At 39.1% G+C, this 22315-nt stretch overlaps 1 protein-coding gene across 1 annotated transcript in view; it reads left to right on the plus strand.

Annotated features, from left to right (window-relative positions):
• Window positions 1–9512: 9512 nt before the first annotated feature.
• IL1RL2 (interleukin 1 receptor like 2) overlaps window positions 9513–22315 on the plus strand; it is a 98480-nt gene continuing 85677 nt past the window's right edge. The window contains 3 exon segments of the mRNA XM_007959542.1: window positions 9513–9570; window positions 10823–11057; window positions 14334–14529. Coding sequence (XP_007957733.1) covers window positions 9513–9570; window positions 10823–11057; window positions 14334–14529 — 489 coding nt within the window.

Below are 22315 nucleotides of genomic sequence, written 5' to 3' on the forward strand. Positions count from 1 at the left end.
TAGATGACACTAAAAAATTAGTGCATTATAAATATTTTAAAACAAAAACTCATCACACATTGATCAGGTCTCTTCTAAAGAAGGCTTGGGTGATTAAAGCACCGAAGTCCTGTATGTTCATTTTAAATCTGAGCATCCACTCACTGAATGCAGCCATTGCTAACCTTTGTTAGACCAGTTGATCCTATACCCCTTTAATCTAGACTCAACTGATCCTGATGACCTTTCTAGTGTTGCGCTCAACAACTAGGAAATTAATTTTCTCATAGAGTGAAGGTCAGTGATGCTTGTTGTTTCGTTTTCTTTTTATTGTAGTAAAGTATACACAACCTGAAATTTGCAATTTTAACATTTTCAAGTGTACAATCCAGTTGTGTTAATCACACTCACAATGTTGTACAACTGTCACCACTCTTCATTTTCAAAACTTCATCGCTCCAAATAGAAAAGCTCTATTAAACAGTAACCCCGTTCTGCACTCCCCTCAGCCCTTACTCCTCACTAATCTACTTTCTGTCTTTATGCATTTATTCATATAAATGGGGTCATTCAATAGCTATTCTTTTTTGTCGGGCTTATTTCACTTAGCAAAATGTTCCCAAGATTTATCCAGGTCATAGCATGGACTAGAACTTCATTCCTTTGTGTGATGAATTACATATACCACATTTTGCTTATCCATTCCCTGTTGACAGATGGAAGCTTGTTTTCCTCAGAACTTTTGGCTTGGAAGTGATCTCAAGTGGGCATTTAGTTCATGCTCATGGATCTCAGAAGGACCACACTGATATGGTTCCACAAAGTTCACTGATTTTCCTTTTATTAGACATATCTTGAGAGTGAGATTTCATGCGAGAGTATTGCATGTTTAACAGCCATTGGTGGAACCCACTTCTGCTTTTGCCCATGTTGTTAATCTTGCCCTGGCTACCACTCCTTTCCCTATTTTCAACCATCTTACATCACCTACCCTGCTTAGTGTGCAGTAGACTCCAGCCTCTCATTCACCTTTGAGGCTGTGGATAGCTGCCATCTGTTTGAGTACTTTTTATTGTTACATGATATATTCCATGATCATGTCTTCCCCACTTCACTGGTTTGCTTCTGGCTTCTTGTTTTCCCTAAAACCAGACCCCACATCCTTCCCCCACATTCTCAAATGTAGGAGAAATATTTTCACTCTCATGCTCGCTTTTAGATTTGTTTTAAGTGCTAAATATCTGCCTAATATTTTACTAGACACTGAGAAAATTACAAATTAAGAAAAAGCACTTAAGTCTAGACATAGAGAATAGTGAGTGCTATGAGAAAGTTGCTGAGGAAACATGTTCCATATTAAACAATTTTTAAATCCCTAACAGAAATATTTGGACTTTATCATTTGGAGTAGATATATGGAGACTACTGGAGGAATTTTGGCTAGGAAAACAAAAGAAGAAATTAGTTGACTGGGCACTATTGTGCAAGGAATTAGGAGACAAATTAGTGCTGGGTGGGTGTGGGAGAGCTATCATGGTCATTTGTGTGGGATGTGCATGGATAATATAAAAGTCATTAAATCATGAGGGCTTCAAAGGTTGATTATAGTACCATCTAGTGCCCCATCTCCATTACAAAACGCAAGCCTCAGAATGGTATGCATTACTCAACTAGAGAGATAGCTGAACTTTTAAGTTCTACTTCAATTTTGTGATTTTTTTGTATTCCGAGTTTGGTTTAAGATAGACCAAAATTGATAAAGAATGGAGAGACACTCAAGTGAATTGCAAATGAATCTTCACACATTCCTGCTCACTGTCACCATGCTAGACTTAGCCACGTCACCTGCACCTCTTCCTTAGACTTCCTAACGGGATGTGCTGCTCTGCACTTGTCACACCAACCCTCATAACCAATTTTTTTTTTTTTTTTACTTTTATCGTGGTGAAAACATACACAACAAGACATTCACCAGCAAACAACAAACCACTTCCACATTTACAACTCACTCATAACCAATTCTTCACACTGAATCCAGAGCATGTTTTTTTCTTTTTATTGAAGTATAATATATAACCAAAGCCATTACCATTGAGTCAATTCCAACTCATAGCAACCCCTATAGGGTTTCCAAGACTGTAAATCTTTACAGAAGCAGACTACCTCATCTTTCCCCCTTGGAGCACCCGGTGGATTTGAACTACCTACCTTTTTAGCAGCCCAATGTCTTAACCACAGTGCCACCAGAGCTCCTTGAAGTATAATATACATGTGGAAAAGTTCATGTATTATATATGTGCTCAGCTCCATGAGGTATCACAGATTGAATGCAGTGTTTTTCTCCACATATTCCCCCATACCACAGATACACATACTAGAACAAATGTAAGTTCTACAAGGGTCTTTCCTCTTTGCAGCTATATTTAAAATGTTACCTGGAACATAGTTATAACTGTATTAATACTTGATGAGTTAATAAATGTAGAATTTAGAAATGAAACTGTGGAGTTTGAGGGAGATTTTGGGCCTAGGACTGTAAGAAATCAGTGGCAGCTAATGACAACAACAGTGACTAATGGTATAAACTAGTAAGATCTACAAAAAAATCTGTAAATGTGAAAGATTATGCAAAGGAGATTTTGGAGGGAGGATGACGATAAAGAGCTGATGCTTATCAAATACCTGTTATGAGTCAGACACCCTGCTAAAGATGTTACAAACCTGAAAAGCAGGTATAACCATTCTTGTATCACGGAACACTTAATTGTGCTCATGCAGAATCTGTACGTAGACTAAGAGGCAGTTGTTCAAACAGAATAAAGGAATATTTTGTAGTTTAAAATCAGGAAAGGTGTACATCAGGGTTGTATCCTTTCACCATATTTATTCAATATGTATGCTGAGAAACAATCTGAAAATCTGGAATATATGAAGACGAACATGGCATCAGGATTGGGGGAAGACTCACTAACAACCTGTGATATAAAGATGACATAACCTTGCTTGCTGAGAGTGAAGAGGACTTGAAGCACTTACTGATGAAGATCAAAGGCAACAGCCTTCAGTAAGGATATACCTCAACATAAAAAAACAACTATGTTCACAACTGGACCAATAAGCAAAAGGTTGAAGTTGTCAAGGATTTAATTTTATTTGGATCCACAATCAATGCCCATAGAAGCAGCAGTTAGGAAATCAAATGACATATTGCAGTGGGCAAATCTGGGGCAAGAGACCTCTTTAAAAGTGTTAAAACCTAAAGATGGCACTGTGAGGACTAAGGTGCCCATGACTCAAGACATTGTATTTTCAGTTACCTCATGACACATGCAAAAGCTAGACAATGAAAAGGAAGACTGAAGAAGAATTGATGCCCACTTCACCCACTTCACTGTGTGGGTGAAGATTATTGAATGCACCACGGACTGCTAGAGATTTGTGCAATCTGCCTTGGAATAATACAGCCAGAATGCTCCTTGAGAGCGAGGATGGTGAGACTTCTCATGTACTCTGGACATGTTATCAGGAGGGACCAGTCCCTGGAGAAAGCCATGATGTTTGGTAAAGTAGAGGGTCAGGGACAAAGTGGAAGACCTTTAATGAAATGGATTGACACAGTGGCTGCTACAATGGGTGAAGAAATAGCAATGATTGTGAGGATGGTGCAGGACAAGGCAGTGTGTTGTATACAGGGTCACTATCACTTGAACCGACTCAGCAGCAACTAACAACAGCAACAACATGTTTTAGGGAAATACTGTTGGAACTAAAACACTGTCAGAGAGAGAACAGAAAGATTATATCTGTGCTCCACTTGAAGATAACTACATGATATGTCAGAGTTAGAACTTACTGAGTATCCTACCAATCAATGAGAGGAAGAGAACCAAGTAGAAAAACAAGGCAAGGCATGAGAAAGAATTTCACCTGGGAGGACATGAATGGCCAGTGAATACAGTGAAAGATGCTCCATCTTACTAGTAATTGTTGTTATTAGGTTCCACTGAGTCTGTTAGATTCATAGAGACCCCATGTACAACAGAATGAAACACTGCCTAGTCATGCCCCATCCTCACAAACCTTGCTATATACTTGAGCCCATTATTGAAGCCACTGCATCAATCCATCTCATTGAGGGCCTTCCGTTTTTGGATGACCCTCCACTTTACCAAGCATGATATCCTTCTCCAGGGAATGGTCTCTCCTGACAACATGACCAAATCAAGAGAAACAAAGTCTGGCCATTCATGCTTCCAAGGAGAATTCTGGCTGTACTTCTTCCAGGACAAATTTGTTAATTGTTCTGGCAGTCTGAGGTATTTTCAGTATTCTTTGCCAAGACCACAATTCAAAGGCATCAATTCCTCTTTGGTCTTCCTTATTCATTGTCCAGCTTTCACATGTGTATGAGGAGACTGAAAATACCATGGCTTGGGTTAGGTGCATCTTAGTCTTCAAAGTGACATCTTTGTTCTGCCACATTAGTAATTAGGACAATGTAAAATAAAAGACAAGCTAACTTTTGCACCATATGACCAGCAAAACTGGCAAAATTTAAAAGTTTGGCATTGTCAGGTGTTAGCGAGAACATAAAGCAATGCAACTTTTATACCCTAAAGTACAGAATAACACTGCAGAGAAAAATCAGGGATTCTCTAATACAGTTGAGTGTGCCCCTACTCAATAAATCTGGAATTCCCCTCACTAGGTAACTTCTCAAATCCTCACACAGGAGAACATTATAAGAATCTTCACAGCAGCACTGTTTGTAAGAGCAAAGAAATAAATTTGAACAAACTAAATGTCCATCAAAAGAGAAGGATACATGAAATTGGGGTATGTTTATACAGTGAAATCCTAAACAGCAGTGATTTTGAATGAACTAGAACTAAAGTACTTCAAATATTTGAATCTCACAAATAATACTATTGAGTGAACAAAAGATGTTACATCAAGTATACAGTATGGTACTTTTTATATAATGATTTAAAAACCTACCCAAGAATGCCTTATATAGCTTAAGGAACACACACACATTAGAGTGTTAAGCACCACATTTAGGACAGTAAGCATAGAGGTGGGAGGGACACATACAGGAAACTTTGTAATTGTCATATCTGAGCCTAAACCTTGCATACATGGCTTATTACTTGTTTTGAATTATTTAGCTCTTATATAGCGCATGATACACTTTTAAAAGGAAAAATTTAAAAACTAAAAAGGACAGAGTAAAAATAAATGATTCAATTCAGGAGATTTCAGCCTACAGCGGCATTTCTCATGACTGATAAGGCAAATCTGAGTGTGGCCTCCTGGAACCTCCACAGATATATTTTGTATGATGTTCTGGTTACCTAGTGCTGCTATGACAGGAAATACCACAAATGGGATGGCCTCAACAAACAGAAGTTTATTCACGTACAGTTTGGAGGCTTTAAGTCCAAGTTCAAAGTACCAGGCTCTAGGGGCTGGGTGAAAGCTCTGCCTCCAGCTCCTGGCCCCCTGAAGTTAGAGGCGTTTCTTCACTCAGACAGCTGCTGGCTGCTGAGGCTACCAAGCCCAAGGTTGACAAGTAACCAAGGCACAGTCCCAAAATTACCAAATCACATGGCAGGCCATTAATTCAAGTCCATTTTAAGTCCCAAAGTTGGCAGAGCATGGCAGGCTGCTGAACGACGACACAGCTACATGCAGGGTTCAAGGTGCCATAAGCTAGAGACCATTCCCAACGCTTCTCTTTATATACAGGAAGCAGACCACATCCCAAAGGCAGCTACTCAGCTGCTGTGGTAGATCCCATCATGGAATTGATTGCCAGTCTCATCATGGGGAATAACTACCACCAGCTGCCCAGCCACTCAACCAGGCCCAGCCAAGTTGACACACAAACATAACCACCACATATGAATTCCTTCCTTCCTCTTTCTCATTAGCAAACAATGCTATACAGTTTCTCCTACTTTTCAAGGTAATTGAGACCTAGCAGTCATTTGGTTTTGCTTTCCTGTTGCTTTTAATTGTACATTCTCCAATCAGTTCTGCCTTCAATGCCAAGTGGTTCACTCTGCATAATTGAGGAAATACATTTGGCCTGGGAAACAATCCCTGGAAGTGTAAGTTTCTTGACTGTAACCCCAATGGGAAAATAAAATGTCAGTGCACACGCCTTAACACACAATTGCAGGGGGATTTGTGATAGCCTTGTCTTAACTTCGTAAATTTTGGGGCCCCTATGCCAATTGGAACTGATACATATGCCTGTCCTTAAACTGTAGAAACAAGACAGAACACAAATGCATTTACTTGAATGGAGAAACTGAAAAAAAAAAAAAACAAACCATAAATAATCTTCAAACAAGAGTTATAAATAACTTCCAACACTGCTCATAACAATAATTCTGTATGGAAAGTACTTGATATTTTTTAGAGTAACAACACCTTTGTTTTGTTTTGGATAGGGACATAAACCTATAGAGGAATCTCATTCTAATGCTGATGTTACCAAAGACTGCTAACCAGAAAGCTGGCAGTTCAAACCCACCAGCCACTCCTCCTAAGGACGATTGGGCAATCTATTTCCATAGTGATATTGCCTTGGAAACTCAAGGAGGGGTCGCTATGAGTCGGATCCAACTTGATGGCAGTGAGTTTGCTTTCTGGTTTGCCAGAGTTGATTCTGGCTCTTGACAATCCCATGCATTACAGAGTAGAATAGTTCCTTAGGGTTTTCTTAGGCTGTATTTTTTATGGAAAGGAGCTCTGGTTATGCAGTACCTAAGGCATTAGACTGCTAACCAGAAGGTTGACAGTTCAATCTACTTCCATAAAGATTTACTGTCTTGGAAACCCAATGGGGGTGGCTACGAGTCAGAATCTACTCCATGCCAGTGAGTTTGGTTTGGTTTGGTTAATCTTTATGGAAGCAGATCTCCAAGCCTTTCTTCCATAGTACCACTAGGTGGGTTTAAACCGCCACCATTTAGGTTAGCAGCTGAACACAATATGCTTGTGCCACCAGGGACCACCTCGGAAGGAAGGTTGGGCAATCCTACTTCTGTAGTGATACTGCCTCAGAAACCCAAGGAGGGGTTGCTATGAGTCGGGGCTGACTCGATGGCACATAACAACAACAGCAACAACAACCAGGGACCTATGCTGATGCTACCAACCAAATCCATTTCCATTGACTCATAAAAATCTCCATTTAGTGCTTAACAAAGAGATCCTCAAAAGTATGGGAGGCCTGAAGGTTCCCAAGCCCTTGAAAGGAATCTTTGAAGTCAAAACTATTTTCATAATAATGTTAAGATCGTATTTGTCTTTTCAACTCATATTCTCCCATGAGAGTACTGCAGTGATTTTCAGATGTTGCATAACATCATTGAATGCAGAAGGTGATGTAAGAATCTACCTGTTCTCTATTAAGACATCCATTAAAGAGATCTCCAAACATGTAGAGCAATACCACCATCCTCAATCAATCTGTTTTGGAAAGTATAGTTATTTTTCATAAAATGTATGACATTTATGTTAATATGTAATGGGCTTATTATTGCTAATTGAACTAAATAAGGAAATAAATCATAGTAAAATGATATCCTATAAAGTATATCTATTAAAAAAAAAAACCAGTGCCATCAAGTGGAGTCTGACTCATAGGGACCCCCATCAGGTTTCCAAGGCTGTAAATCTTTTTGGAAGTAGATTGCCTTATTTTCCTCCTGCATAGTAGCTGGTGGGTTTGAACCACTGACCTTTTGGTGAGTAGACAAATGCCTTACCATTATGTCACTAGAAGTCCTTCTATTAACTATATCACATAATAATAATTACAATAAAATAATAAATAATGAAAGTTCAGAGATTTTTCTGGTTTGATTTCTAATATAGTGTCAATAGACAAAAACCCACATATACAAAAGCACTTTGGAGTTCTAAATAAGAGTTAATAATTTGCAAGCAGTTGGCCTCTGGCCTATCAGAGGAAGTTCTGCTGATAAATCAATTACTCTGTTCCTCCTTGTGTGTGCTCCTCACAATCTCTAGCCGCCCAAAAACCAGCAGAAGTACCTTGGCCAAGAATCAATCTGTTAAATGGATATTTTTTTTAACATCTTTTTCTAATTCTCAGTACTCCATGGGTTATCTTAGGGTGTCCTTTGATGACTGGGGGACACGACTGTCCCTGTTGCTATCAACCTATTCCAAAGCTTTACACAGGAGCAGTTTTCACATTCTTAGTAGCAGAAGAGTGCCTTGGGAGGGGGGAGGGAGACACCTCTGTTGTGAAGTGGTGAATGTGGATGACTCAGCCAAAGTAATCTGTCAGGAGCATATAGGAGCTCATTCTACTTTTTGGGCGTTCCAATTCAGTCCAATGCAGGGCATGTAATAACTGCTCATAGAATGTTTGAAAATTTGTAGACAAGTGGGTACAGATTTAAGCAGACATTTCTTGGTGATGAAGGACTTCTTAGCTGCCACTTTCTAGCGTGATGCCTGTTCCTTCCTACGCTCCCACTAGTGACGAGGAAATACACTGACTGACGTGGAAATACCATGGCAGGGCATCAGTACCTGTGTGGGATTTTCATCTCTCTCTAAGATCCTCAGAAGCTCCAATCCGAACAGGCAGGTGAACACCAGACTGAGGAATCTGTGGCTGAGATAAATGAGAATGGGTGTTTATTATGTTGTTCAACCAAGAGGAAAGGTGTAGAGGGAAACAGGTGGCAGAAATGTGTGGGGCAAAGAAGCCAGAGATTCGGACTCTGGGGCTGCCCGACCTGCTCGGCGACCTGAGGGTGTTGTTGCGGAGCCGATTCCGCCTCTGAGCGAAGGTGTGGAGCGCGTTCTGCCTTCAGGGTCCGGTGGCGCTCCATCTACTTGCGTCTTTTCCTGTCAGACTTGCGGTAGGCCAGAGCTGGCTTCTCCCCAAAGCGAACCGATGTTTGGGATTTCCGATTAGACTGCCCGGCTCAGGCGGATCCCAAAGGTGAGAAAGTCCTCCGAGGGAGGCTGGCGAGGCTTCGCGAGACGCACGGGCCGGGACCTGGGCACCGCCACCGGAACGCGGGGTTGCGTGGGCTAGCATGAGGAACAGGGGTTGTGGAGTGGGGCTCCGAGCCTCCAGCGGGACTGGGCGCCGATCCTGCTTCTCTGCAGGTGGGAGACAGGGATGACACTCGAGAACCGCATCCTACCTCCAACTGCCTCCACCCGGTCTCCCTGTCTCTCCCTAGTAATCCCTCCCTCGTCAACATCTGCAGTTCCCCGCCCTGGATATTAAAAGTCCGGGCACTGAAAATAGAGAACAGCAGGCGGGGGGAGGAATCGTCTTTGGGATCATATCCGGAAATGTGGGGCCGAGATTGAGTGCTTCGCGTTCGGAAGGGAAGGTCAGCTGCCAGAGTTGGAATCTTTGAGATTCCAGGCGGCAGAAGCCGACTCCTTGTGCCAGGGAGGATGCGTTCCTGCCCTCACTGTTTGCCTTCCCCTCCTTTTGTTTTCTCTATTTGTAGCCCAATATGGAGATGCCATACTTGCTGCTCTGCGTTGTGTCCCTTGCCCTAACACATTTTGTCAGAGCGGGTAAGTTCCCTCATCTACTTGTCTCCTACCCTTCATTGCAGAGCCCCTTACACATAACAACAACAACAACAAAGGGGTGGCTTGAGACCCGAGGCTTGCTAATTAATTAAACTTTTCCCAAATGGGTAGACAGAATTCTAAGGAATGAAAATGGAGAAACAGCAAGTTTCATCTCTAAGTGCTCTGATGCTCAGCCCCGACCGTCAACTTTGAGCTTTGAGATAAACTTGGGGAGAGGGAGTAGGCAAATTTTCAAGTCAAACCTTGAGTTCAAATGTTGAAATGAATATAACACCGTCGATTTTTTAATGATGTACATCATGGATGGTGCAAAGGGTTTATAGGCTTGGCTCTAACCAAAAGGTTGGAGGATCGAGACCAACCAGAGGCACCTCAGAAGAAAAGCCTGTCTACTTCAAAAACTAACCCATTAAAAATTCTATGGAGCACAGTTCTACTTTGACACAAAAGGGTCGTGGGGAGTGGGAGTTGACTCAACAGCAACTGATTAAGTGGCTATTTTATATGATAAAGGATCGTTTTATGACCCCAGGTAAAAGGAAAGAAACAATCAACAAAGCAAAGTTTCTCCAACAAATTAAACAATTTAGTAAAAATCAACTTTAAAGTGTGATAAATTTGTGTTTTAATCTATTTGGTACATGTTACTACTACGACTACCCACTGAGTTGATTCCAACTCATAGTGACCTTATAGGACAGAGTAGAACTCTGTTCCCAAGGTTGTAAATCTTTTTAGAAACAGACTGCCTCATCTTTCTCCTAGGGAACAATTGATGGGTTGAAATCGCTGACCTTTTGTTTAGCAGCCAAATGCTTTACTGCTTGGCCAGAGCTCCCTTTGTTTCAAGATGGTTACACTTTTTATTCCAGAATGAAATTAACTGGGTTACAGAGTCATGGAGGAATGAGGACAGGAAAGGTCATGCTGTCTGAGGAGGATGAAAGACTTATGGATGTTATGTAGAAATGCAAGAGACAAATCATTTCAAATAGGGAAGATGGTTTGTGAAGAGGCAATTGAGTAAATTCTGTCTATGGACACATTTGAAGAATTTCAAAAAGTTTTCAAATCAGCACACTCCTTTTGGGAAAATCTTAGGCAAAGAATACTTCCAAATAAAATTTCAGTTCTATTAGAAAATCAAAGAGACATTTGTTAAAGCTAATCATGAGCAAATAAGAATTTCCCTTCATTGTTAATTATTTTTGCCTTTCTTTTCTTTCCATAGATGAATGCAAGGACATTAGTGTGAAAAACGAGATTATTTCAGTAGACCAGCCTTTTGCTTTTAATTGCACACATCCTCCACAAACATCTGGGGAAGTAAATATAACATGGTATAAAAATTCTAGCAAAATCCCAATATCCAAAAACGTATGGTCTAGGATTCACCAGGATGAGAGCTGGATTTTGTTTCTTCCCCTGACGTGGAGGGATGCAGCAATCTATCAATGTGTTATAAAGTAAGTTCCTTGTTTATAAAGTAGCTCTCTCTCTCTGTGTCTATATAGAGCATTCTGTTAAGATAATTCTTTTTTTTTTTTTTTTGCATGTCTAGTATTATTTTAAATTAAATTGAACATTTTATTGTGGTAAGCATATATGTAGCAAATCTTTTGCCTTTTAAATTTTCTTCAAATGTACAATTCAGTGACGTTAGATATGTTTGTAGTTCAACGATCACCATTATCCCTTTTCATATTGTCCCATCACTCTCAGCAGAAGCTCAATGTCCCCTAAACGGTGATTCCCCCTTTCCCTCCCTCTCACTTGCCCCTGGTAACCACTAAAGAACTTTGGTTTCTATGTACTTACGTGCAGTACATAGCTTGAAATGCATCTTTTCCCACTGAAATGATGTTATGGGTCAGGCCAACTCACAAAGCTTGTTTATCTCAGGATTATTTTCTAAAATCCATCTGTCTTGAAATGTCAAACATTTTTTGACACACGGCACGACCACTTTAAGCACCTTTTTGTAAAGGATTCTGTTTAAGATAGTTACTAAGCATTGAGTTTGTTCCAGACCTTATGTTAAGGTAGACATTCAGCAATTACTAAGTATCTAGTATATCCCAGAACTTATGCTAAGCCTTGTGCTAGGAAGTAGTGTAAAATGAGTGATGTAGGTTGGTGTGAGACTATTGAGGTTGATGAAAACTGCAGTGAATTAGAAAGCATATTTCCTATCACATCCCGTCTTCCAGTTTTTAAAGAGAATTTGGAAATCAGATTGTGTGTGTGTGGAGGTGTGTGGGTGTGGGTGTATGTCAGAGAGAGAGAGAGAGAGAAACTTTTCAATTTGTAAAGCTTTGTATGGTCTGAATAAACACATCTATAGACCAAATTTGGGAGCTCTGGTAACATAGTGGCTAAGACACTTGCCTGCTAACCAGACGGCTGGTGGTTCAAACCCACCAGCCACTCCTCGGAAGGAAGGTTGGGCAATCCTACTTCCGTAGTGATACTGCCTCGGAAACCCAAGGAGGGGTCGCTATGAGTCGGGGCCGACTCGACGGCACATAACAACAACAACAACAACAACATAGACCAAATTTGGCCTGATGCATGCAATTTTATAAATTTCCCATACTAACTTGTATGACCTTAAATTATTTGACCTTTCTGAGCCTCAGTTTTCTTGTCTGTAAAATGGGAGTATTATCAGCTTTATAAGGTGGAAGTGAAAATTAAATGAGAACATGTATAAAGTAAGTACTGCATAAACTATTATAAAGTTGCTCTCTCCCTCTCTTGTTCTGGTTCTATGGTATTTTCTGGCCCTTCGCTTTGTCTCAGAATGATGCATTTCCCACTCTGAATCATGCCAAATTTATTTCTATATATCAGACATACTCCATATACAAAATCACTTACTCAGTGTTAACACAGATGGAAGTGTTCATTAGCCTCTGTTTGCCTGACTGATTTCCACAAGTTCACTCACCCTGTTGGTTAAGCTGCTGATGTCTTGTGGCAGTCCACTCTCCCATTTTCTCTAGGCTAGAAATCATTAAGTAGACCTGGAGGTTGTAAATTCATCTGATGTCAGATCTGGATTTAAAATATTTATATCTGGGATTTGTGAAGTGGGGAAAAATTATCTTCATAAAAACAAAAATAAAACTATATTGTTGGGTATATGTTCTGATTAGACAAAGATATTGTGCACCATGGACAATAATGAACATGACTTGTCACAGTGAACTTCATATTTTTACTTATCATCAGTGAACTTCATATTTTTACTTTTCATTTTGAAATAATTTCAAATTTACATGAAATTTGAGAGAATAGTACAAAGAACTCTCATCTACCTTTCACAGAATCACCTTTTTTTTTTTACCATTTTATAAAATCATGTATATATTATATATATATATATATATATATATATATATATATATATATATATATATCATACATATATTAATTCTTTTACAGTTTAGGTGCTAGGAATCCAAATTCAAATATATGATATATTTGATATATTCAAATATATATGACTCACTGCCATCGAGTCGAGTCTGTTTCATAGTGACCCCCTCTGGGTTTCTGAAGGTATAAATCTTTATGGAAGTAGATTGCCCCATCTTCCTTTCATGGAGCAGTTGGTGGGTTTGAACCACTGACAAATGCCTTATCCACTATGCCACCAGAGCTCCTTGTAGATAGATAGATATAACTTTTAAACCATTTGAGTTGTATATATCATGCCCTTTTATCCCTTAATATTTCAATGTGTATTTCTTATCAAGGAGCTCTGGTAGCATAGTGGCTAAAGCACTTGACTGCTAACCAGAAGGCTGGTGGTTCAAACCCACCAGCCACTCCTTGGAAGGAAGGTTGGGCAATCCTACTTCCGTAGTGATACTGCCTCGGAAACCCAAGGAGGGGTTGCTATGAGTTGGGGCCGATTCGACGGCACATAACAACAACAACATTTCTTATTCAACAAGAACATCCTGTTATCCTACTGCTGACTCTTACAACTTTTATTCTTTCCTTTTCAGTAGAGGATCTAATGCAGGATTATGCATTGAATTTCGTTGTCATATATTTTTAATCTCTTTCTTCTAGACAGTTCCTCAGTCTTTTTGTTTTGTTTTGTTTTTCATAGCATTGACATTTTTGATGAGTGCAAATTAAGTATTTTATATTATATCCCTCTATTTGAGTTTGTCAGGAGCTCTGGTAGCCTAGTGCCTGAGCCACTTGACTGCTAACCAGAAGGCTGGTGGTTCAAACCCACCAGCCACTTCTCGGAAGGAAGGTTGGGCAATCTACTTCCATAGTGATATCACCTTGGAAACCCAAGGAGGGGTCACTATGAGTTGGGTCTGACTGGATGGCACATAACAACAACAACAACAACAATATTTGGGTTTGTCAGATGTTTCTTCATGGTTAGTCTCAAGCTGTGTGTTAATGCTCTACAAATAATTTGTGTGTTTCTCAGAATATCACTTCTGGAGGCACTTGCAGTCCATTAGACCCTCATTAATGATGTTAATTTTGATAACTTTGTTAAGGTGTAGTCCAATTTTTCCTCTCTGTCATTTTATTTTTCTTTTTGTAATTAATGATTTGTGGGATGCGTATTGTATTGTTTTGTTTGAGGGCAGAGAGTAGACATGGTGGCTTGAAAATGATTTGAAAATATTTCACCAGGAACTGAATCATTTTATTTTGTGATTGTTTAAGCATTTATGAGGATTCAATCTGCTATTTTCTTATAGGAATATAAACAGCTGTTACAGAATACATGTAAACCTAACTGTTTTTAGAAAATATTGGTGTGGTATTTCCAGAAATGCTCTATGGAATTTATCAGACGAGTATATACAGACACTACATTTTGGAAAAGCTGACAGTCTTACATGTCATTTGAACTTCCCGAAGAGTTGTGTTTTGGATTTAATAAAGTGGTATAAGGTAAAAAAATAATTTTCCTATTGATGGTTTTCCTTCTCTTCTTTAAAACCTATTTTTCCCCCTTTAATTTAAGTCGTATCTTTTAAGGCAGAATTGGTAAAGTGCTTAGTGCACCAAAGATAATTTTACTCTGCTAATTATTTATATTTTTATTTATAATTATTGTATTTTTGTAATATTTTATTCGTTGGATCCATCATTTTCCTCCAGTTACCCTTCTCTTTCAGGCTATCCTTGGCTATTATGTTTTTCTAATGAATTAAATAATTGTTTGAATGGTGTTTTGGTTCTCTAATGCTGCTATACAGAAATACCACAAATGGATGTTTTTAACAAATAGGAATTAGTTCTTTTACAATTTAGGAAGATAAGAATCCAAATTCAAAAAGGGGCTGGGTGAAGGCCCCTTGACCTTGGGCTTCAGCTCTGCCTCTTGCTCCAGGCCCACTGGAACTGGAAGTGTCTCTTAATTCAGAAAGCTGTTAGCTGCCGAGGCTGACAAACCCGGAGTAAGCAGGTAAAATGGCATAATCTCAAAAATCAGCAGGCAACACAGCAGGCTTAAGTATAAAAACAATTCAAGATCAGCTGGCAACCTGGCAGGCCAGGACTTGGCCAAATGCAGGGTCTTCCATATGTAGTAGAAGCAGGGCACACCCCAAACGCAGCTCCCTTTCTGCTGATTGACGTCTCATAGCAGATTTTACCAAGGAAGTGATTATAATCTCATCATAGGGAATAAGTACATACAGCTGCTCAGCCTCTCAAAACCATGACCCAGCCAAGTTGGCCCTTAACCCTAACTACCACAATAATAACAATGTTTAAAAAATGATTCAGTGAAAATTATCCTTCCCACTCTTGTTCTATGTTTTCCTTGGGTTTATCACATCTTCCCTATCACATCTTCCCTGCTATTGTTAGTTACTTGTGCTATCCATCTACAGACTTTTATGCTATACAGACAAGTAGAAATATTATTCTAAACCTTCTTATTTATGCAAATATTAGCATCTTTTGTGGTGCAGTGTTTCAGGGGCTTGGTTGGTAACTGAAAGGTGGTTAGACAGAGACTACCAGTCGCTTTGAGGGAGAAAGATGTGGCAATCTGCTTCTGTAAAGATTTCAGCCTTGAAAACTCCATGGGGCAGTTGTAATTTGTTCTATATGGTTGCTATGATTTGGAATTGACTTGATGGCAATGGATTTTTTGTATGAGATACTCATCTTTCTATACTTCATGTTTTTCACTTTAAAACATTTTATTTTCTTGATTCTACTGGTATATGATGAAATAGAAGACATAATCCTTGGTGTCAAGGGGCACAGACTGTTGGAATTAGTTTTAAAGTTTTAAAGCACATGTTGGCATTTGCCACTATGAACATCTGGGTCATGAATTTTCTTAACAGGCAGATTTTCATCTACTGCTTAAATTTCTTTAATGATAAAAGGTTATACACATTTCTTATTTTTTCTTGAGAAAATTTTAGTAAGATTTCATTTTCTAGGCTATTTCCCATTTCATCAAAATTTTCATGCTGACCTGACAATGATCATCATATCTTCTCATTTAATGTTTGCATCTGTGGTAAGATTCACCTTTCCATTTCTGTTACTATTTATTCTGTCTGTTTCTCATACTTGATTAGTCTCACCAGGGATTTATTTTAAAAAAGAACAATTTTTGTTTCTATCCATCTTTTCTACTATATGTTTAACATTCATTTAGGGTATTTCTGTTTTCCTTTCTCATTTGGGATGATGAATATTTTTATGTCTGTTTTTTAAGGCACATATGCCAGTCTATGTTTTTCTAGGTCAAATGCCTAGCTCTACGGTTGCTAAATTGTAGGACATGCCTACGAATAAAACACCCAAGTTTATTAGATATTGTTAAATTGCTTTACAGAATTTTACCAAATCCTCAGCAGGCCCACCTCTTCCATCTTTCAAAAATGACATCTCTCCTCATTCCCCAAAATAACTATTGTCCTGACTTCTACTACTATAAATTAAATTTGCAGTTTATTAACTCTTTCTAAACTGAATCATAATATACAGTTGGTCCTCTGTATTCACAGCTTCCACATCCATGGATTCAACAGACCATGGATTGAAAATATTGATGGAGGGAAAAAAAAAAAAAAGGCTCCTAAAAAGCAATTAAAGAGTCAAAACAATCCTTCTGAGGCTGTGACATAGGGTAAAATGCTATTAGTATAACATTTATGTTGTATTAATAATGTAAATATATTCATAAATTAAGGGTACAGTGTACATTTAATTCATAATGTAAATGTATTAATGAATTAAATGTACAATGTACATTTAATTCATTAATACATTTACATTGTATTAATACGAATCACATTAATACATCCATATACATTGTATTAGTTATTATAAGCAATCTGACTCATCTGTCAGTTTGTCATACTGTGGTAGCTTGTGTGTTGCTGTGAGGCAGGAGGCTATTTCAAATACCAGCAGGGTCACCCATGGTAGACAGGTTTCAGTGGAGCTTCTAGACTAAGACAGACTGGAAAGAAGTACAGGTCCATCCACTTGGACTTATGAAAATTTGCCAGTGAAAACCTTATGAATAGTAGGAAACTACTGTCTGATACATCACTAGAAAACTCTACAAATAGTCTTGAAACACTGTGTGATATAATGCCAGAAGATGAACCCCTCTGGTTGGAAGGCACTCAAAATACGACTGAGAAAGAGCTGCCTCCTCAAAGTAGATTTGGCCTTAATGACATGTATGAATTAAAGCTTTTGGGACCGTCATTTCCTGATGGGGTATGACTCAAAATAGGAAGAAACAACTGCAAACATCATTAATAATCAAAACATGGAATGTATGAAGTACGAACATAGGAAAATTGGAAACACAAAGATCAATATCATAGGCATTCGTGAGCTGAAATGGACTGGAATTGGCCACTTTGAATCAGACAGTCATACAGTCTACTATGGCAGGAATGACAAATTTAAGAAGAATAGTGTTGAATCATCATCAAAAACAACATTTCAAGATCTATCTGAGGTACAGTGCTGTCAGTGACAGGAGAATATCTATATGCCTACAGGAAAGACCAGTCAGTACTACTATTATTCAAATTTTCACACCAACCACTAAAGCCAGGATGAAGAGATTGAAGATTTTTACTAACTTCCACAGTCTGAAATTGACCAAACATGCGATCAAGATGTATTGATTATCATTGGTGATTGGAATGCAAAAGTTGGATACAAGGAAGCATCCTCAGTAGTTGGAAAATAAGACCTTGATGATAGAAATGATGCTGGAGATTGCATAAGATATTGCAAGACCAAGAACTTACTCATTGCAAATACCTTTTCTCAATAACATGCATAGCAGGTATACACATGGACCTCATCAGGTGGAATATGACTACATCTGTGGAAAGAGGCATTGGAGAAGCTCAATATTATCAGTCAAAACAAGGCCAGGGGGGACTGTGGAACAGACCAACAGTTGCTGATAAGCAAGATTGAATTGAAATTGAAGACAACAGAAACAAGTCCAAAGAAAGCCAAAATATAACCTTGAGTATATCTCACCTGACTTTTGAGACCATTTGAAAAAAAGATTTGATGCATTGAACAGCAATGAGCAAAGACCAGATGAGTTGTGGGATGAAATCAAGAACATCAGACATGAGAAAGCAGAAGGTCATTGAAAAGAAAGGAAAGGGAGAAAAGACCAAAATGGAAGTCAGAAGAGACTCTGAAACTTACTTTTGAACAGAGAGTAACTAAATTGAATAGAAGACATAATGAAATAAAAGAGCTGCACAGAAGATTTCAAAGGGCAGCTCAAGAAGACAAAGTAAAATATTATAATAATATGTGTGAAGACCTGGAATTAAAAGTCCAAAAGGGAAAAACATGCTCAGCATTTCTCAAGCTAAAAAACTGAAGAAAAAAATTCAAGCTTTAAATTGCAGTATTGAAGGGTTCTATGGAAGCTCTGGTAGCATAGTGCCTAAAGCATTTGACTGCTAACCAGAAGACTGGCGGTTCAAACCCACCAGCTATTCCTTGGAAGGAAGATTGGGCAATCTACTTCCATAGAGATGCTGCCTCGGAAACCCAAGGAGGGATTGCTATGAGTCAGAAATGACTTAATGGCTGTGAATTTGGTTTTGGTTTTTAAGCAAAATATTGAATTATGCAGGAAACATCAAAAGAAAGTGGAAGTACAAAGTCACTGTACTAAAAAGAAATGGTTGATGTTCACCTATTTCAGGAGGTGGCATATGATCAAGAACCAATGGTACTGAAGGTCCAAGCTGCACTGAAAGAATTGAAGAAAAACAAGGTTCCAGGAATTGATGGAATAGCCATAAAAATGTTTTTTTGGAAAAAAAAAATGTAGCACTGGAGGTGCTTACTCATTTATGCCAAGAAGTTTAGAAGACAGTTGCCTGGCTAACTGACTGGAAGAGACCAATATTTATGCCCATTCCAAAGAAAGATGATCCACAGAATGTGGAAATTACAGAATAATATCATTAATATCACACACAAGTAAAATCTTGCTGAAGGTAATTTAAAAATGGTTGCAACAGTACACTGACAGGGAACTTCCAGAAACACAAGCTGGGTTCAGAAGAGGATGTGGAACAAGGGATATCATTGCTGAAGTCAGATGGATCCTGGCTGAAAGCAGAGAAAGAGGTTTACCTGTGTTTTATTGACTATGCAAAGGCATTTGACTGTGTGGATCATAACAAATTATGGATAATGTTACAAGTAATGGGAATTCCAGAACACTTAATTGTGCTCATGAGGAACCTGTACATGGACTGTTGTTGTTGTTGTTATGTGCCGTCAAGTAAGACGCAACTCATAGTGACCCCTCCTTGGGTTTCTGAGGCAGTATCACTATGGAGGTAGATTGCCCAACCTTCCTTCCAAGGAGTGGCTGGTGGGTTTGAACCTCCAGCCTTCTGGTTAGCACTCAAGTGCCTTAGGCACTATGCTACCAGAGCTCCTGTACATGGACTGTTGTTGTTATGTGCTGTTGAGTCGGATCCAACTCATAGCGACCCCTCCTTGGGTTGCCGAGGCAGGCAATATCACTATGGAAGCAGATTGCCCAACTTTCCTTCTGAAGAGTGGCTGGTGGGTTTGAACCCCCAGCCTTCTGGTTGGCAGTCAATTGCCTTAGGCACTATGCTACCAGAGCTCCCGTACATGGACTAGGAGGCTGTTATTTGAACAGAATAAGGAGATACTGCATGGTTTAAAATCAGGAAGGGTGTATTCAATTTGTATGATGAGCAAATAATCTGAGAAGCTGGGCTGCATGAAGAAGAACGTGGCATCAGGATTGAAGGAAGACTCATTAACAGCCTACAATATGCAGATGACACCGCCTTGTTGCTGAAAGTGAAAATGATTTGTAGTTACTGATGAAGATCAAAGACTACAGTTTCCAGTATGGATTATACCTCAACAAAAAACAAAAATCCTCACAACTGGACCAATAAGCGAAATCGTCATAAATGGGGAAAAGATAGAAATTGTCAGGGATTTCATTTTACTTGGATCCACAATCAATACCTATGGAAGCAGCAGTCAAGAAATCAGATGTCCTATTGCACTTGGCAAATATGTTACAAAAGACCTTTTTAAAGTGTTAAGAACCAAAGATGTGACTTTGAAGACTAAGGTGCGCCTGACCCAAGCCATGGTATTTTCAATAGCCTCACATGCATGTGAAAGCTGAGCAATAAGTAAGAAAGACTGAAGAAGAGCTGATGCCTTTGAATTGTGTGCGCAAAGAATTCTGAAAATACCATGGACTGCTAGAAGGAAGAACAAATCTATCCTAGAAGAAGTGCAGCCAGAATGCTCCTTGGAAGTGAGAATGCCGGACTTGCTCTGACCTATTTTGGTTATGTTGTCAGAAAGAACCATTCCCTGGAGAAGGATATCATGATTGGTAAAGTGGAGGGTCAACGAGTAAGGGGAAGGCCCTCAATGAGATGGATTGGCACAGTGGCTACAATGATAGGCTCAGGTACAGCAAGGATTGTGAGGCTGGCATAAGACTGGGCATTGTTTTGTTCTTTTGTACATGGGGTCACTATGAGAGCCAACTCCATGGAACCTGACAACAACTACAATACAATGAAAAAAATAAATGAACTAGAGCTACATGTAACAGCATGGATGATTCTCTAGAAGCTACATGTAACAGCAGAGATGATTTAACTAGAGCTACATGTAACAGCAGAGATGATTTACAGTATATTGGAGGTTGTGCATAGATTATATGTAAATACTTTTAACATTTTATACAAAGGACTTAAGCATCTACTGAGTTTGGTATAGGGAAAACTGTATAGTATCATGTATCTGATTTCCTTGGCTCAAAAATATACTTGTGAGAATCATCCATGCTGTTACACGTAGCTCTAGTTCATTTATTTTTTTCATTGTATTGTAGTATTCTATATATAATTTTAAGAATAAAGCTGCTCCGAACATTCTTCTACATATCGTTTTGGGTCACATACACATTTCTGAGGCACATTTACATAAGAGTGAAATTGTTGGGTCATACAAAACATGTTCAGAGTGACTAGAAAATGTCAAACCATTTTCTGAAGTAATAGTGCCAATTTACAATCTCAGTAGCAGTGTATGTTATGTTGTTGTTAGGTGCTGTTGAGTCATCTCTGACTCGTAGCAATCCTGTGCACAGCAGAACGAAACACCACCAGGTCCAGAGCATGCTCCATGATTCTTGCTAGACTTGAGTCCTTCGCCAATGCCACAATGTCAATCCATCTTGTTGAGGGCCTTCCCCTCTTTCATTGACTCTCCACCTTACCAAGCATGACATCCTTCTCCGGGGAATGGTCCCCTCTGACAACATGACCAAAGCAGGTGAGACGAAGTCTGGCTATTTTCGCCTCCAAGGAGCTTTATGGCTGCACTTCCTCCAGGACAGACCTGTTAATTCTTTTAGCAGTACATGGTACTTTCAGCATTCTTCGCCAACACCACAGCTCAAAAGCATCAATTCTTTGGTCTTCCTTATTCATTGTCTAGCTCTCAGATGCATATGAGGTGATTGAAAATACCATAGCTTGTGTCAGGCATACCTTAGTTCTCAAGGAGACATCTTTGCTCTTCAGCACTTGAAAGAGGTCCTTTGCAGGCAGTTTGCCCAGTGCTATACATCGTCTGATGTCCTGACTGCTGCTTCCATTGGTGTGGATTGTAGACCCAAGCAATGTGAAGTCTTTGACAATTTCAATCTTTTCTCCATTTATTGTAATACTGCTTATAGGTCCAGTTGTGAAGATTTTTGTTTTCTTTATATTGAGATGTAATCCATACTGCAGACTGTATTCCTAAGTCTTCAGCAGTAAGTACTTCAAGTCATCCTCACTTTCAGCAAGCAAAGTTGTGTCATCAGTGTATCGCAGGTTGTTAATGATTCTTCCTCCAATCCTGATGCCACGTTCTTCTTCCTCCAATCTGATGCCACGTCCAGCTTCTTGGATTATTTGCTCAGCATTCAGATTGAATAAGTATGGTGAAAGGATACAACCCTGACACACTACCTTCTTGATTTTAAACCATGCAGTCTTCCCTTTTGCTGTTTGAACGACAGCCTCCTGGTCTATGTACAGGTTCCTCATGAGTACAATTAAGTATTCTGGAATTCCCATTCTTCTCAATGTTATCCACAATTTTTTATGATCCACATAATCAAATGCTTTTGCATAGTCAA

Source organism: Orycteropus afer, unplaced genomic scaffold (assembly GCF_000298275.1).
Source record: "Orycteropus afer afer isolate SDZICR_OR568_19922 unplaced genomic scaffold, OryAfe1.0 scaffold00017, whole genome shotgun sequence".
Taxonomy (NCBI): domain Eukaryota; kingdom Metazoa; phylum Chordata; class Mammalia; order Tubulidentata; family Orycteropodidae; genus Orycteropus; species Orycteropus afer.